This window comes from Amphiura filiformis, chromosome 6, assembly GCF_039555335.1.
Source record: "Amphiura filiformis chromosome 6, Afil_fr2py, whole genome shotgun sequence".
Classification (NCBI taxonomy): Eukaryota; Metazoa; Echinodermata; class Ophiuroidea; order Amphilepidida; family Amphiuridae; genus Amphiura; species Amphiura filiformis.
Window position 1 is genome coordinate 51,784,110 of NC_092633.1, and position 19,364 is coordinate 51,803,473.

The 19,364-nt window shown below is 35.7% G+C and overlaps 1 protein-coding gene across 1 annotated transcript; it reads left to right on the forward strand.

Moving 5' to 3' along the window:
• The first annotated feature begins 933 nt into the window (after positions 1-933).
• Positions 934-15,301, forward strand: LOC140155570 (uncharacterized). Its single transcript, XM_072178457.1, has 5 exons — positions 934-1,477; positions 2,868-2,961; positions 9,285-9,677; positions 10,290-10,427; positions 12,484-15,301. Exons 1-5 carry the CDS (start codon positions 1,349-1,351, stop codon positions 12,540-12,542), a joined length of 813 nt encoding a protein of 270 aa, XP_072034558.1. The 5' UTR covers positions 934-1,348; the 3' UTR covers positions 12,543-15,301.
• Positions 15,302-19,364: the final 4,063 nt, after the last annotated feature.

Genomic DNA, 19,364 nt, shown 5'->3' on the forward strand with positions numbered 1-19,364 from the left:
ATTGGGTGCTTTTAGGGGCACTTTTGCCCAAATGCGCCCAATTGGGCGCATTGGTCTCCACTGAAAACCCACCCATTGATATACCAAAATTGCTGAAAAAGTACCCCAAAACCGTAGCACATCCCCGTATACCTTCAATCAGGGAGAACCCCCTCCGGGTTCGTTTCATTTCGTTTTGATTTGATAATTTCGAGTTTACTCTCCTATTTTTCTTCTTCGTTTCTTTTCCCTTTTTTCTTTCCCTTTCATTCTTTCTTGCACACTTGGCTACTTTTGATTTGTTTCTTGTAATAATAATAACAATAATACTCAAAGTTGATCTAACTCGAAATTCCATCTCGAAACTCGAACCTCAAATTCGAAACCCCGGCTCGAAACTCGAACCTCGATACAAAAAACTCGATACTCGAAACTCAACAAAAAGTAACACTCTTCATTCGTTGTGTACCCAGAACGTAATTTAAATATCACGATATTTTTGCTATATTCTAAAGGCGACGAAAAAAGAAAACCCTTGAACAAACTGGGAATTTTTTTTTCCTGTAGGCCTACAAATGAATACCGACCCAAATTTCGACAATAGGAACAAAATCTTTTTTTTTTATTTTCTTAAATTGCAAAAAAACACCAACCAAAAAACACCAACCGACCTACCGACCCTATACGTGAAAGGTCCACCCGCCTGTAGGCATGGTGGGGGGGCCTGATGCAAAAAAATTCATTGCGACAATTTTTCGCCCCCTTACCCCTTTACGGTACCTTTTTTTGAGAAAAGTTGGGGGATAACATCATGCTAGAAGCTGTGGATCACGAAGTGCCCTTTATTTCAAAATCTCTTTTCTTTTCTAACTTTTTGCAGGATTGCAAATGAATCGACCAGGCGCGGGATCAGGGGAATCGACTTTCCAGCTGACTTTCGCCGCTGAAAAGTTTGATGTCGAAGTCCTTGACACCGAAAATATATAAACCTGAACAGCTATGAATACCAGAGCAAAGACAGAGGTCAATAGTGCATTATTTTGATGGAACTGAGGTGGTTTGAAGTCCTTGAAAGTTTTGTTGGTACATAGTTGGTATTGCTGCTGGGTGAATTGCTCTTATTACGCATAATAGTTTCGGACAAAAGAATTTAAGAAACCTTGTTGAACTGTATTGATAGTGACGTATTTCAGCCGCAACTACACATGCATTTGTATGTGGTAAAATACGTCATACATTATGATACATGATTAAGTTGTGTATCATTATCGGGAAAACCTACATTCACTTGACTCAATGCACTGTTTATAAACCAGGATGTATTCAAGTTTACTAACAATAAAATAGTACGGGAAGCTACGTAAATAAAATGGCTTTAGAACTGTCTCAAAAGTCATGTGTTGACCTCACAGGGGATTTTTACAACGATAGCAACGTCGGACAGGAACAACAGCATAACATTGCAGGATATGAGAGCAAAAGGACACGTGAAAGTAACGTGAGTATACTATAGAATAAAGACTGTGCATGCATAAAATATATAGAACCATCGTCATGCTATTGCTACTGGATGGATGGAAATAATGGAATCACTGACTGACTGATATAAAATTTAGTTCAAGAAAGTGTCAAAAATCATCTAAATATGGACGATTTGGATCACAAAATAGGCCTATTTGGTGGCACTTGCCAGTCCAAGGGAAAGTGAGGGAGGGGGAGAAAGTGGAGTACCAGTGGAATGCTAGACATATATGCACAATCCTACGAAGTATTTACAAAAAATCAGAAAATTTTTTTACGTGAAAATTTCAAAGAAAAAATTTGGTAAAATCATGGGAAAAACCTGTCGAATTCTGAACCTTGAAGACGAATTTTCAGCAATAGATAAAGTGACATCATCATAGAGGTATTTTAATTGTATCCAAAAGTTGTAGAAACATTAGGAATGAAGTAAAACAGTAAGAAATTAACTATGAACAAAAATGGTAAAAAAATTTGAAAAATTTGATTTATTTCAGTGATTAAAAAAAATCAAGTGATTTAAATCGCGATTTAAATCAATGATTTAAATCGGCGTGATTTAAATCAAACAACCCTGTCCCTGGTATACGTGTGCTTTTTTTCGTGGATAAAAACTGGATATCTACTGGAAAATGTCACAAAAGAGAATGCAAGAATCCCGAAATACTCCTCCATGATACTAAAAAAAAAAGAGAAAGGTCAGTATTCGAATGATTCAGTTTGCAATTTCCCGTCTTTGGGCCACTAGTACATTGCTATTTGATATACTAGTACTCCCATGTTTCACACAATTTGCACCAAAATTTATTTTACCTTTGTTACCATGGTTACGATACGATATCGATATAGGGTCTGCAAAAATGTCAACCCTCCTTTTCCAAAATTGACCGACTCATTTTACTCCGCAGTTTGTGTGGGCTATTTGACAGTTTTAAAATGACGAGTGTCAGTGGTCCCTTTGCAAAATTTTGCTCTTTTTTTACTTTGGACCTCTTTACTTTGAATATGAGTATGTGCACGTGAAGTCTCCCCAAATCGGTTACAGGGCGAGGACGATATAGCCACTCTCCTACATGTTATTTATTTTACGTGGCTTAATTGAATGATAGTGATATTTGTTTGAAGGATAATACAAACGACTGGTTCCTTTTGCATGAAAGTTCGAACAAATTAGGGCCGCCTTCTTTACAAAAAAATCCCACCCCGTCTTTTAAGATCCATGAACTTTGTCTTTTTTTTTAAAGACAATTCTTGTTTACAATTCAATTATTTTACAGCGTTGATGTAGAGCAGTATTATGTTGCAGTGCCAAATAAATTACACCGATCGATGTAATAAATTGTTCATTTTTTGGATACTAATTACAGAGCCAGAAGTGCACAATTAACGGCAATTTAAGTCATCAAATTGACAACACGGAAGAGGAGAAAACAACAATGCCCGACTACACACAATCACAAGGTAAGTCCTATACAAGCTGTGGAAGGTGGTCGGGGGGGTTCGCTCAAGCTAGAAGTAAAACGTGTTTTACAAGGGATGTGTGTACATTGTAGTCTGTATATACTCAGGGGCGTAGCCAGCTTTTTTGGTCAGGGGGGGAATAAAATTTCGGGGGCACAGACGAAAAAAATTACAGTTGCATCATACAATACATAAGAGACAAAAGGCTTTATTGGGATGATGTGCGCGCGTAGCGAGCAAAAATGTGGTATCTTACACTATTTGTGCCCATTATCAGGATAGAACGGGCTTTATTTTTACAATGTGCGCCAAAATTTTGTATTTTCGGGCTGAATTTTGGTAGAAAAGGGCTCCTTGCTCTTTTTCTTTTCCTTTGCCCTCCTGATTTTCTCTTTTATTTTTTGTCAGAGGGGCACTTTTTTCATTCATTTTTTGTCAGGGGGGCACTCTGCCCCCTGTCTACGCTACTGTATATACTAGTAATCTTCTCTGGTATACCATTATTGGGGATGAGACTATCACTTTCTCTTTCAGGCCACGCATCTTTAAAAGGTTGTTAGATTAGGGCTTCTAATATAGGCTAGGCCTAGATTTATTTATTTTGGTGTAAACATTGTCCTTTTTTACAATACCGTAAAACCTCGTCTACAAGCATATAGTGTGTTTTTGATGAAATCTAAATTAATACGAGACAGCCGTAAATATGCCAATACAAAATATTGGTCTTACAATAGCACTTGTTTTTTCGATGAATGATGGCGTCTGGATTAATTTAGCTTTCATTAAAACCACTCTATATGCTTGTACACGAGGTTTACGGTATATGACAAGTCAATATATTTGTTGTTAAACTGTAGAGGAAAAAGCATTCAAGTTAGTTTTAGCAACAAATCTGATGAAGTAGTTTGATCAGATATTAACATTTATCCAAACAATAGTGACTTTTCCTTATATTTTGTTCGCTAATTATTGTCTAACTTCTTGGTGATAGCCCCATGCAGGGTCTATTAAAAAATGACGACCCATATGAATTTGCAAAAAAAATCTGATTAGTCGAGTAACATGGGTATTAGGGCAACACAACTATTTTGTTTTTACCAAGATTCAAGCTGATGGACAGGACACCATTTTTATTCATTGATAGTCAAAACTTTAACAGTCGAGTCAGGCTCCGGTTTATATAGACCTATATACATGGACAAACTTTTGTCACAAGTTTCCCCCTGAGTAGACCTATCCTGGTTCCGTATTGAAAAAGTTATTTATTTGTTGTTGAAGTGGTGTACGTGTAGAAGTGTTTTCTATAAACTGTTGTTCGAATCATTCGTGATCCTGGTTCCCATAGTGTATGAGCTTTAATAAAATGTACATAGTTTTGGTATGTTATGATTGATCGAAGTGCTGATACAGATACAGGGTATGAAAAAAGTTACTTGTTTTTTTCACACCCTGTATCTGTATCACCACTTTCATCATGCATGTCATCACGTGCACCGAAGTTTTGAAAATATTTTCTTTAGAGCGTATCCTACATTTATTTTGACTGCATCCATGATGGCATCCTGTGTAAAAAGCTTTCCAAAAAATATAGGTCCTATGCTCGGACAAGTTAAATCTGAAAGCGGCGAGAAAAATGTATTAACATCCCATTCCCCACTATTTGGGGTTCCACCATCTGACCACAGAGGATGATTTTTAAAAGCACTTCCCAGCAAGTCTTGCGGTTAGCACAGCTGTGTGCGTAAACATGACACCACTGCCCGTCCACTGCATACACACGTGCATGAATTTGGACAGATATATTTACAATAAATACACCTTCAAATAGTTGGTCGATTTCACATTTTATGTTATCTACAGAAGGTGTGAATTATCATTCATGCATACATCACTTTAGATCTGAAATCGACCAAATAATGACGACACACGGGCAATTCTAAAACAACATCTTTTGCACAGAGTTCAATGGGATTTGAAAAGTAAAGTGGCAGTTGAAACTCTAGTGATAACACTTTTACAATGCATGATGGGGCTTCCTTAAATCATCCTCTGATCTGACCATGAGTCCATGACAAATGACCATAATAAATCATAATATTATGAAATTGAATATTTAAGTCAAGAAGGCTATTGAATGGTGAATGAATCGATCACCTAGGGTCAATATTAAATAAGCATAATCAAGAATGGCTGAAAGAAGTAAAGAAACGGTAACAGATATAAGTCAAGAGAGAAATAATGATATTATTGATCTGGATAATGCAATTGATAAAGAACATTTTCCCCGATTCGATTTTTACGAACGTTTAGGCTATAAAATCATGTGGCATCGGCAAACGCACCCCATGCCTGCAGATATTGCCTGCATGTGGTGCAATAATTATGTGTACCCCGGGGGTGAATTATAGGGGGGCAAAGATTTTTGGCAGGCCAAAAGGGGGGGGCAAGCATTTTTGGCAGGTCAAAGGGGGGTCAAGCGATTTTTGGCAGGTCGAAAGGGGGGGCAAGCAATTTTTGGCACAGATATTTTGGGCACCGTTTCTATATTACGCCCTAAAAGGCGTAGGAAAACGTTAGGAACACGTTCAAATATGCAAAATTTTCTGCTCGCTGCGCTCGCACTATATGATAAGACAATTTAAGGTTTTAAATTCGGGTTCCCCAAAATCTTGCATGTGTAAGGGGGGGGCAAAGATTTTTGGCACATCAAAAGGGGGGGGGGCAAAGGTTTTTTGGCACATCGAAAGGGGGGGCAAAGATTTTTGGCACGGCCAGAGGGGGGGGCAAGCGATTTTTTGGCAGACCATTTTGAGAATTCACCCCCCAGGGGTACACATAATTATTGCACCACCCCTAAAATGCCTGGATGTATTTTAGAAGATTTAGATCGTAGGCATTTTGAAAGTTCAATCCTATAGGTTAAGCCCTTTAACGTGGGACAGCTTCGATTTGTTCATTTATGGGAACTTGGAAAGTCAAAATCTGAAACGACGTTGGGAAGGGACGCATTTTTATTTTGAGGGGGGGGTAGGTATTTTAAAAGTTTTGTTTTCATTAAGATGCTTACATTAAGATGCTCTGCGTAAACGGGGTATTGACACATCTTTTGGTCAGGCAAGTTATGTGGGGGGGTTAAAACACAGGTTGAAACACTGAAGCTATGGGCTTTTAGGCCCCTGCCTAAAAAATAATTGTTTAAAAAAATGGGAAAATGTGAGCGTTCAGCTGTTCAGTATCACCTCATAGGTCAAAGTTTACGTATGTGTACTGAACTTGAAATTTGAGAATCATCTGAGCACTAGATAGGGTCTGTGATCTGAGCGAAATAATTATTTTGTATAGACTTGCTTAGCTTTGTGTGCAAATGCAACTGATATGTGAAAATACGCAACTTGAGCCTAAATTCTTGAACCTACAGGGCCTACATTCGATCTTCCTTCTGTCAAAATTTGTGAGTTATCATTTTTATGTGGTTTTCTTTATTATGTCGCATGTTTTAAAATATTGAATGCAGGGGGGAGCTGCCCTCCCCCCTTTTTTTTGAGGAGTCTCGTCTCCGGCCCCTGTAGGATGCTGGCTGGCTCTGATATTTAAGAATAGTTAGGCTTTTTTTGTACATTTTAGCTCATTTTGGCCATTTTCATCAACATCTCCCTTGATAGTTGCCTTACCCCCCTTGCCCTCCCCCTCTGAAAAGAAGAAGGAAAGCTTATCCACATAGAACTGGTTTATATGAGGGAATGGATAAAAAGGTCAGTGACCTTTTTGTCAATAGTCAAAATTAAAAAGGGAAGACGGTTCATTATAGACTATGCCATAGTCGATTTTTGATCAATAGAAATGTATTTTTAATCATGATGAACGCATTCAGTTGAACTCGAAATTATACTGATGTTTATCACAATTTTAATATTTTAATTTTAAATATATTCAATAAATGGTCATAAAAAAATAATAAAAAGGTTAGGCCTATAGTGACGGTAAAAGTATGTCATTGAATATTGAATGGCCCACTGCAATATGAACAATTATGACTTTTATCTACCAGTTTATTGATCGCAAAATTAGCGAAAATGTGACGTGGAAGGCACATCGAAATCAGACAATAAGGATCGTAAATGGAGAAATAGCAAAAAAATTGCCCGGGTGATTTTTTTTCACAATTTGGGTTTGTTGCAAATTTGCAAAACTTTCCCAGATGAAAATTGTAGTTTTGTACTTTTTACCAATAGGCTATGACAAAAGAAAACGCAATTTCAGAATTTTCAAAATTTGACCCTCAAAAGAGCAGCCATTTTGATTTAAGGCCTTTACTGTTAACGCTGCCAAAGGTCACATGACAAATGATAAAATGTCAACACTGATTAGTGAAATCTTAATATTTGTTATTTGATTGTCAAGCAGCTGCTACCCCAGCCTTAATTACTAATATTAATTAAGCATGACGAACATTGTTTGAATGTTTGCAATTAACTAAACTATTCTCAGTCAGATCAATTGCGTCTGATTGACTTCCTCATGTTTATTTAGTAAATGAAGGGCATGCTTTAGGTATAGGCCTTATGTTATACTAAAAATAGCTTCGGTACTGAAGTTGATGTATAGACATGTAATTTACTCACTTTTATTTTAAAACAATAATTGACAATTATTTAATTATATGAGCTCTTATGCTGGTATTGATGAATATATCGATATAGTGATCGGACGACCGACAGTGAGTCTTTTTGCTGGTCTTTTTTTACTATAAAAGCAGGTGGTGGCCGCATTGCATTCTCTAAATTCAGTAAATTTTCATCGTCAACCGAATAATTGAATGGGATTATTTTGAAATTTTAAAACGCTTGAAATATCACAAACAAATAGGCCTATGTTGATAAAAAATATAAATACAAGCTAAAACCGTTAGGGTTCGATAATGAACCCCACAAAACTAACCGAGTACCGTACTGACGCGAGTATAGTCCCACCCCGTTTTTGGGTGAACATTTTTCAAAATTGGGGGGTGGGACTATACTCGAATTTCAAAAAAATTTTTTTTTCGGTTTTGTAGTGTCCCTGGACCTAGACCTAAATGCTAGGATTATTCATGGTTGACCTAAAAAAAAAAAAAAAAAAAAAAAATTTCAAGATGTTTTGTATTTTTAATATGAAAATTGATATTTTGTATTCATGTCATACTCTATTAATGATTTCAAAATGCATTGCATTTGAATACATTTTGAAATCATTAATAGAGTATGACATGAATACAAAATATCAATTTTCATATTAAAAATACAAAACATCTTGAAATTTTTTTTTTTTTTTTTAGGTCAACCATGAATGACCCTAGCATTTAGGTCCAGGTCCTGACACTCAAAGCCGAAAAAATAATAACTTTAAAAAAAAATTTTTTTTTTTTTTTTAATTTCTGAAATTTTTCGAAAATTTGGGGTGGGACTTTACTCGAAGGTGGGACTATACTCGCGTCAGTACGGGGTATATTGGAAAATGCCATACGGCCGGGCGGTTTCACAAGTTGCCGGTTCGATCATATCATCCGCCGCCTGTATAAAAGCGCACCTTCTTTTTGTTTACCGTATACATAGCCTATATTCTATCGGCTATAATAAAATAATAACGCTGTCTGATGACGTTCCCTCTAAGATAAGGCCGAAAAAATTAAATGTTTTGGTTCTCGTCCCCTCCTATCCTGCCTCAATTTCTGGCATTTGTCAGCTTTTTTTTTAAAAAGATTTTCCGAAAATGTTTAGACTTTGGTATACTTTAGGAAAGCTTTATAGATCAAATTAAGTTTATTAGAGAACAAAGATCATTTCCAAGTTTTTTGTGGTACTCTAGATAAAATTAAGTTTATTAGAGAACAAGGATCATTTCCAAGTTTTTTGTGGTACTCTAGATAAAATTAAGTTTATTAGAGAACAAAGATCATTTCCAAGTTTTTTGTGGTACTCTAGATAAAATTAAGTTTATTAGAGAACAAGGATCATTTCCAAGTTTTTGTGGTGCTCTATAGGGTGTTTATATGCCTCAAAATCTCACATTTGAAAATATGAAGAAAAAAGGGATTCCCCAATCCTGCTTTCCTCGAGCACGGTTGGAAAAGACCGAAAACTACAAGTAATAATGCTAATTTTACATTAAAAAACCCTCCATCAATTTATGAAAACCCTCTGGTCGGACGAGCACCAATACAGTAATTTTTATACATAATACATACTTGTTTGCTAAATAAGAACGTCTATTAATGTATGGACAAAAGTGCACAAAGTGACTTTCATGATATTTATCATAATTTTATCGCATGTTTTTTTAAACAGAATTCCATCCGTCGAGCCTAGAAGATAACACCAACTCTCAACTTTCAGATTCAGATGGGAACACGTGTCCATCCAGCCAGACTTCCACTAAATCGTCCACTACCTCACCAATTGTTGAATCAACTGAACCCTTAAGTGCCTCCTCCTCCTCCTCATCTTCAAAAGACGCCAACATGAACACGAATATTAGCAGTAGTGAAAAGGATTCGTCGCAAAGTGATGTTAGGAACATTAATAAATCGGACGCATTAAACAATTCAGACTGTGATAGCAGGGCGGGTGATAGCAAGGTGGAGGAGACCGAGGGATGCAAGGTGGAACGTGTTCAAAAGGAAGATGGATTGGAAGACATTATTATACCAGTTCCTGTTTTACCAAGAACACCTTCGCCAGGTGAGACACTATGCTCTTTCCTGTGTTCCTTCCTTCCCTCATTCATTCGTTCATTCCTGCCTGTCTTTCTTTCTTTCTTTTTTCCTTTTCTCTCTTCTCTTCTCTTCTCTTCTCTTCTCTTCTCTTCTCTTCTCTTCTCTTCTCTTCTCTTCTCTTCTCTTCTCTTCTCTTCTCTTTCGTGTTCTTTCTTTCTCTTGATATCTTCTCTTTCGTGTTCTTTCTTTCTCTTGATATTTGATGTCTACTATATTGATATCTTATATTCATTTACATTAGAAAATATTTTCCAGAGACTGGCACATCTATTGCACTGGGAAATGTGTAGAATGCAATGCAAATTGAAATATTTAAAGAAAATATTTATATTTATATTTTGGCCCAAGGACCCATGACCTTTGAACTTTGAACCTGTGGTTAAATATCACGCAGTTCTTAACAATAACATATATTCTATGTCCTTTTTAAAGACTCTTCTTGTTATCATGTCAGACCACAACCACTATATTGTTGTTGTTGTTGTTGTTGTTGTTGTTGTTGTTGTTGTTGTTGTTGTTGTTGTTGTTGTTTGTTTGTAATATTCACTGAAAATGTTACTTTTCTTCTTTTGTATAGTAAATGTGACCAATGCTAAATCAAATAACGGACATGGAGTCTTAATCAGAAACGGAAATCAACAACAGATGAGAAAACGCCCACTTCTTGTACGGAGACCCACACCGGTCAAAATTGAGACGCCGACAAAATTATTAAGTATGTCACTCAGTGTGTATTCGATGAAATCATTATCAGTGTGGTTATTTTGTGCAATATAGACAGCCCGATAGACATGTAGAAGTATTGCATAGTTTGCTCATAGATTTGCAACCACAGTAATTTGCAAATCTCTATAGAACTAAAACAGCGGGAAACAAGTTTGGGTACATCGTAAAATAAAAATTCCTTTAAAAAAGGAATGGGGCGCCCAATGTGAGCTTGGATGTGATATGTGATGCGATCAAGCAGAATCAGTCGGAACTCGGAAATATTTAATTGTCAGATTCTTATAGGCTACTAAATAGCATTTACAAAGCTGCTTTTGCAGAAAAACCCATTGAAATTGGACAACCAGTTCCAAAGATATTAGCAATTAAAGTGTTTCCAAAACAAGAGGAAACAAAAGTGAAATGTGACATGATAGTGTGCTTCGCATTAGCCATAGATGGCCTTTTAAACACACTATCTATACCGAAAACCGCTAAGATCCAGTGACCGTTTCGGGTTTATTATAGTTCTCGAGTGCAGAAATATCTGTGTACAAAATCTCAAATTTTGTATGGTTACCAGCTTAGGTCAAAGGTTATAATGATGTTCAAGTTGCTTAGATCATGATGACACAGGATATTGCTCTCATCATTAGGGATCTAAAATGAGCGTTTATTGCGTTTCGACAGTATTTTTGTGGGACATGAGAGCACCTCGGACCTATCGAATTGCATTCTGAATACGAAGCATGTCTTTCTGATATCAAATAATTTTCATTTTTGAAAATCACAATATAATACAAATTTTATGACAAATTATAAAAATTTGATATTTTCAAATTTTTGATATATAACAGTCCTCGAAGTAAATTATATAAATCTAATTATATATTCTTAAAGTGTATGTAGCATGGGAGGAAAAGCCGACGGTCAATTTAAAATTTTGACCTTTCTTATTGAAGATATGGATTTTTTTCCCCAAAAAGACCTAATTTTTTTTGTGTTTTGGGAAAAAAATCCATATCTTCAATATGAAAGGTCAAAATTTTCAATTGATCGTCGGCTTTTCATCCCACCTACATACACTTTAAGTATAAATCATCAGATTTATAAAGTTTACTTCAAGTACTGTTAAATATCAAAAATATCAATTTTAATGATTTGCCATAAATGTGTATTAAATTGCGAATTTCAAAAAATCAAAATTATTTGATATCAGAATGACATTCTTCGTATTCAGAATGCAATTCGATATGTCTGATGTGCTCTAATATCCCAAAATAAATACTGTCCAAACGTTCATACCCCACCCCTTAACTATCATGTATACTAAAAACGAATTAAACGGTTACATTTTTCCTTCTATAAATCCAAAAGAGTAACAATCAATAAAAAACGAAAAAAAACACACCACTGTATATTCGGATATAACCTATACCAGGGGTGCCATGTATGTTACATGCTACTCATGTTAGCAGAATTTTTGCACTGCTTAAGTAACCGATCTGTGACCCCCCCCCCCAACTCAACACAAAAATTGGTTACCATGAGAGGTTACCAAATCTTTCAAAGACCCAGTTTGCAATGATTTTTCATCAAATTTAACCCCTTTTCATGCAAATCGAGGACAAAATTTGGCCTAAACAACCCTTTTGTGGTTTTGAATGACTAGAATTTCAAGCACCCTTTTTTCAATGACACTAAAATATTGACATAAAATTACCAGATTTTCCCAAGTACCCCTTTTATCCAAATTTCGCGGACAGTGCAAATTAAATACCCCTTGTTTTACCGATTTCACATTAAAATTTCGCCGACAGTGCAAATTAAATACCCCTATTTTGCCAATTTGGGTCGCTACTTGTAAAAATAAATACCCCTTTTTTGCACTATTTGGTAACTCTCATGGTTACCAACTTTTGTGTAGAATTGGGTGGTCGCCGCACGGGAGTCTGTGTCATCATATCCCGCCTATCTCTTGATTTCTTGGGTCTGTGATTTCATCGTCTTTTTTTTATTTTAATCGAATAATTACGATAATAATACTGGTTCTTATGTTTTCGCAGATAAATTGAAAATGGAGTCGAGTAGTTTCACCGAAGAGGAAGAAGAGGAGTGCGAGTGAGTGTAGAGAGACCTGGATTCTATGCAGCATTTGGATGATGTCAGTGGTGCTATAAATCTATTTTTATACGACGTTGTTATAGTCCAGTAATAAAATTGTTTTTGATAAAAGCAAAATAGTTGCAACATTTTCCCTGCAGTGGATCACTCACTTGTGTTTATAGCACTTGTTCACTGCGTAGGGACCATGAAAGAGGCCCGGGACAGAGGCCCTCTCTGACATTACAAAATTCGCGGCCATGCGTGGTAGTCCTCACTTTTGTCAGCGAAGTTACAGAGACATTCGCTCAAAACCTATACTCTCTTTAAAGCAATAATGCGTGATTTGCATAAAGAATAGATTCCTATTTAACTGTTTGTTTTCACTGAACACATTATCCTAAAGCCATAATACGGAAAAACGGAAAAATTCACGGAATTCGGGGTTTGCTCACGGAAATTTGAAAATGCCACAAAATAGCGAAAAACTGTGTAAAATGTCTATCTTATGCGTTGATTTGCAAAAGAAAACAAAGAAAAGTGATAATTTAGCAGTAATCAACCATTAAACAATCCATTCTAGCATTTATTCTAGGCCTACGATGCCAAATTCTGACCGATACAGCTATCGGAAGTACCCACAAGACAATTGATGATGCTTAATTTTAATGGGGATGTTGAGGGGATCCGAGACTACAGTAAAAAGGTACATATAATTATATAAGACAAATTATACTTTTAAAAACATGCTTGTATTCACTTTTCAGTGGTTTATAATGTAAAACGGTAAATCACGGAATCGTCCAATTTGTAACACGGAATTTAAATTTTGTAACACGGAAAAATCATGGCTTTACATTATCCCCTTTTAATTTCGAGCCAAACAAATGAGGTATAACGAAGAAAATTGCTGTTTCATTCCAGCACCTACAATGCGTGTACGCTCGCCGATCGTAACATGTAATACTGCACGGAGCATCGCGCTCGACGTGTGTACACATAACGTGACATCCACGGGAGATGTTAGCAAGCAGTCGATCGATGAACTCGGAATAAAACCGGGTCGACCCGGTTTTAATATAAAAAGTTAAATTTTACTGTTATAAAACACTTCAGGCTTAGTCTTTTACGTGGTATTTTAGTACACCACTGGGCATTATAATTATGCAAAATGTAGAAATCCGAGTAAAATTGAGGGCGTCGCTGTGAAGCAAATCACACATTATGGCTTTAATTCTTTCAAAGATGAAAAAGTTAATCTATTCAATTGTGATGAGTGACAAACCCAATCTTTGATTACAAGTTCTTAATCTAAAAGATTAAAATTGAATTAATCTGAATTAAGATTTAAAAAGTCAATCTTATGGATTTGAATTTCAATCTATAAGATTAAAAAATTGTAATCTAATTGAGATTAGTTCAACCTTAATCTATTAGATTAAGGATATTTCCCTCATCATAGTCTAACAGATTAACCTTTTCATAGAGTACCGAATCAAGCATAAAATACTGCATAAGGCCCATGAAAGTCAATTCCGAGTTTATCGTCACTTTTTTTTCCAGGTTTGTGAGGTGACTTTTTCATTTTTCATTATTTCATCAGATTTCATTATTGACCTAAAATGTGTGTTGATTTAAAGCAAAATGGAAATAAATGCGACGAAGAAATTTCACGAAAGGTATAGGAACTAGAAAAGTTAGAAAAAAGCCTGGTTTTGCTTCCAAGTTATGAATTTATATGTTTTACAAACAAAAATATATGTTTCCAATTGCTAAAACTGGTGAAAACACTGTTACTTTGAAAATAATGAATTATTTTGGCATTTTTTAAAATTTGACGCGGGTATTTTTGGTTTCCAAAAAGTGACGCGGGCGGGGGACGGTAAACTCGGAATCGACTTTCACGCGCCTAACATATATTTTGTGTTAAATTGCAGTCTTTTATTCCGGCGGGAAAACCCTCATATAAGGTGTATTTCACTGTCAACCTATTTTTTTATTTGGCAAATTAAATAGGTAGAGTTATAAATCGCTTAAGGAATCGGATAGCAACGTTTGCACAACATTTTTGTGGGACATGAGAGCACATCAGACATACAGAATTGCATTCTGAATACGAGGAATGTCCTCCTGATATCAAATATTTTCGAAATTCGCAATATAGGCCTAGAAGTACAAATTTTATGGTAGGCCTATTATTAAAAATTGATATTATTTCATAACAGTCCTTGAAGTAAACTTTATAAATCTAATGATATGTACTTAAAGTCGATGTAGCTGGAATGAAAAACCAACCATCAATTGAAAATTTCGATCTTGCGTACTGAAGATACACATATTTCCCCAAAATACCGAAAATTTTGAGGTCTATTTGGGGAAAAATGTATATCTTCAATACGAAAGGTCAACATTTTCAAATGATGGACGGCTTTTCCTCCCAGTTGCACACACTTTAAGTACATATCATTACATATAAGTTTACTTCGACATGTTCGAGGACTGTTAAATGTCAAAAATATCAATTTTGAATAATTTGCCATAAAAAATGTATATCTTCAATACGAAAGGTCAAAATTTTCAAATGATGGACGGCTTTTCCTCCCAGTTGCACACACTTTAAGTACATATCATTACATATAAGTTTACTTCGACATGTTCGAGGACTGTTAAATGTCAAAAATATCAATTTTGAATAATTTGCCATAAAATTTGTATTGTATCGCGAATTAAAAAAATATTATCAGAAGGACATTCCTCGTATTAAGAATGGAATTCGATATGTCTGATGTGCTCTAATGTCGCACAAATAAAAATCCCTTTAAAGGGAATACCCAGGCCGTACGGAGGTCACATGACTGCACAACCCCCCCGGACTGCCCCACCTTGGCTCCACATAGCTGCAAAGAGGTAGGCAGTGTATGCAGTAAGCCTATATAAAACACAGGTCTTCTGATCAGTCAAGAAGGTGGTGATTCAACCAAAGAACTAGTACTCCACAACTGAGCTATGATTGCTGAATAAGTATATGAACTACCTGTATGCTACTACTAGCCATACTGGTAGGCCTACTTGTAGCCCTCTGACTGCAGTCAGAGAACATCAATCCCCATTATGCCAATATGTTTGTATATAAATGTATATGAATGCATGTGGTGTTACTATGCTATAGAACATTTGGCTCAGAGGTCACAGCTAGGATATCAATTTAAAGTAAATGATTTGGTACATGAAGATCAATCAAAACTAATTATGAACTTGAGACGGCCAGATTTAGTGACCTTCTCTGTCAAACATTGCACAGATTCTCATGTTGAGTATCTGTGATTTTTGTGAGTGAGAATGTTTCACTGGCAAATGCTTAATCAATGCTTAATTATTTTGATAAAAGTAGGCCTATATCAAACAGTCTAAGTGGAATAACTTGCATGATGGGAGCAGGAGGATTTTTTACAATTAATTTAGTGTCCGATTATAATAACAGACTTTAATAGTAGTAGTTTAATGGTTCCTTCTAATTCAGTCTGTGATGAGAACAACAATGCAATTCAAATCATAGATGTTTAAGAAGTGTGACCTCAGACCAGCCAGCCAGCTAGCCAAGTTCATGAATTAGTGGCCATGGCCATTCATCGGTCAACTTTCATATTGCAACATCATCCCTATATGTCAAAAAATAACTTCATAGGCTACAGAACAGCTGTACGAATAATTGTCATGGGGACTTGAATGAGGTTAATATTCCATCCATTCCCTGGGTAAAGTCAAGCACTACTGAATATAGTTTTATGAATTTTGTCATGGGGAGTGAGGTTAGTTTTTTAGTAGCCTGCAGATCCATTAGATACTCTGCATTATCCTGTAAAATAATTTTAATGAGGACGAAGCAAATGCATTTGGCTACTTCGTTTCAAAGTAGCCAATTTGGGTTCAAAGGACAAGGTCTAAACTGAATGTAATATCACCAGGCTGAAGCCTGGGTGAAAAAATACTGTGCAAACGTTCTGAAAAAATGTAAACTAAATAATAAGCAAAAAATTTAAAAAAAAAGTAATAAAAAAAGGTTAGCATATATAGATCATGATTATAGAGGTTCATTGTATGTACGCACACGCCATTTAAGATATATCATTATTCACATAGATTTCAAGAATAATTTTGTTTTTGGTAAAATAACACCCGTATACAGACTGTATCAAAATAATTAGTGCCCAATGGTGTTTTGTTGAAAAGTCTGCTTCTTCTTGAATTAATGTACCATAGGATACCGTACTCTTGGAATGGTCAGAATTTATGACCTTTGTCGCACTCATCTAACAAAAAATGGCGGATCTGTTGTCATGGTTGGTTGTTGCACATGAGGCAGTCTGGTGCACTGAAAACTGGTAGGTACCAATCATTTTGATACAGCCAGTACAAACATTTCGCTCATTTTAGAGCGAAATATTTATAGGCCTACCTATAAATATGTAAAATCTGCAGATCTTGTTTGATAAGTGTGGTTCAGTTTATTCGCTCGCTTGTACGATTCATTTTATATTTCATTTACTCATCATTCTCGGTTGTTTTGTAACCTGTAAGGTTTTTGTTTGCCATGTAGTAGTAATCTTGTTGTACCAGATAATTAGAATAATTATTATTGTTATACATCATAATTATAATCATAATGTTATGATCTGATATACCAAGCAATATACTCGGGGAGCTAGGACCACTTTCTGTGCACCCCCCCCACAGGACCAAACCAAACCAACTTTTTTAGGTTCCTGAGATGACCCTAAAACATAATCAGGATGTTCCCAAAAATATAAACTGGTCAAAATTTCAAACTTGCTCAAATTGTGTTGAAAACCATTCCAATGTATTTCCCTAGTCACAAGGATTCAGAAAATGTATAGTTTGACCTATCTAGGATGTACCGTTCTAGATAGGTCAAACTAGAGTTGAGTTATAACCAAAAAGGTCAAAGGTCACGTTTTTGCCTCTATGGGGGTCGAAAACATCAAAGTGCTCCGATTTTGCCAAAAGAGGTGTCAAAATGTTCGTTTTGATGAAACAAATCAAATAAGGATAGGATTGCACCATCTTGGATATTTCATTACCTAGGTAACACAGCAAAATAGGTCAAGTAGGCCCTACCATTGAGGCCTATTGACCTATTAATACAGGTTTTTAATAATATGTGGATGTGGTGTGATCAAGCAAAATCACACCACATCATATGATCAAGCCAAAAAAGCTGTATTTTGCAGAAAACCCAAAAACATTTTAGTTCCAAGGATATGAACAGTTGAAGTGTTTCCAAAACAATATGCAACAAAAGAAATCATGCATGTCTTTGTTTATAGCTATATCTGAAAATCAATATTCGACTTCCGACTAATTTTGCTTGATCACATCATACACCACAATTCGCCATACTGCATTTTAGAAACGCTGGCTGTTAGAATAAGAAAAATTTTAATTGTAATTATTGCACAGGTCACGGCGACCCTGTGACCTTTCCGGAAAAAGCCGAGTGGTAGGTTTTTCAAATAAATATTTTCTGTGTAAAAACTGCACCATCAGATAGGTAATGGAATATATGAATATTAACTGTACATCTATCACAACAATTTTTGATAACAACTTGCGTCACAATTGATCTAGTATAGAAGGTAGAGAATTTATTTCAATCTTATATACGCCATTTTTTTTTGGAATTAGGTGAAAATTAATTCTGTAAAACTGTATTTTTTAATGTAATTTTCACATTAGACCCGACAAAAGATTACCGTTTTGTTGTTATGATAATCTAATCTTTTGATTTCGTAAATAAAATTAGGGTCTAATGTGGATTTAGGATGCAAACTGGAACAATCCAATGCCTTGTCAAAAGCATTTGCCTCAAAATGGAGTTCGGATGCACTTCGTAATACAACTTCCGCCACTGCGGGAAACCACATGCACAGCAGAGCACGTGGCCGATATCAAAATCGATTTTATGTATTGTGTATGTAGGCCTATTCATAGGACCCTCCCTCGTATTAATTGTCTCTATGCGCTTGAGAATTCAACAATATAAATAATGGTAGCTTTATTATAATACACATTAATGTTTTATGCAGATGAAATTCCAAAATATGATGTAGTAATGAAGTTGCGATTTATTAATATTATATGTTTAAATTTTCACGATGACACTATCAAGTCCTTCGTGGTCGAGCGGTCTAAGGCGCTGGTCATATGCATGGTATACGTGATAGCGGCGCAATGCAGCGTGGGTTCGAGCCCCGCCTCTGCCAATTAAATTTCCTTCTTTTTTTAAATTTCATATTTAATATGTTAGGGAAATGTGGCTGGGAGAATGTATGTATGGCGAAGAGTGGTGTGATCACATCATTAGTCATAGCAAAATGAACTTTCAGGTCGTTTGCACGAAATTCTTGAAATCGGATCAAATTTGATCCGATTATCTTTCATGGCATCCCTTGTCAAATTTTAAACGAAAGGGATCATTTTGTTTGAGTAGTATTATAATTATTATTATGTTTTGATGATTCCAAGTGTGTGAAAATATTGGATTCAAAACATAATAATGATAAATTTGGATGCTTTACGCCCAAAATAAATTGGTCTCGCTATGGGTTTTAAAATATTGGACTTGACTACGTCTCGTCCAATATCATAGTTCGACCAATAAATATGGGCTCAATCGATCCAATTTTATATCAAAGATGTGAAGCCGAATTCTACTAAATGCGATGTTATGTATTCATTAAGTCGTCAAACACAAAACGATTTCAACATTATTCGCAAAAGATTAAAAAAAGGTTTGCCAGAAATCGTGTAAATGTCGGGCTATCTA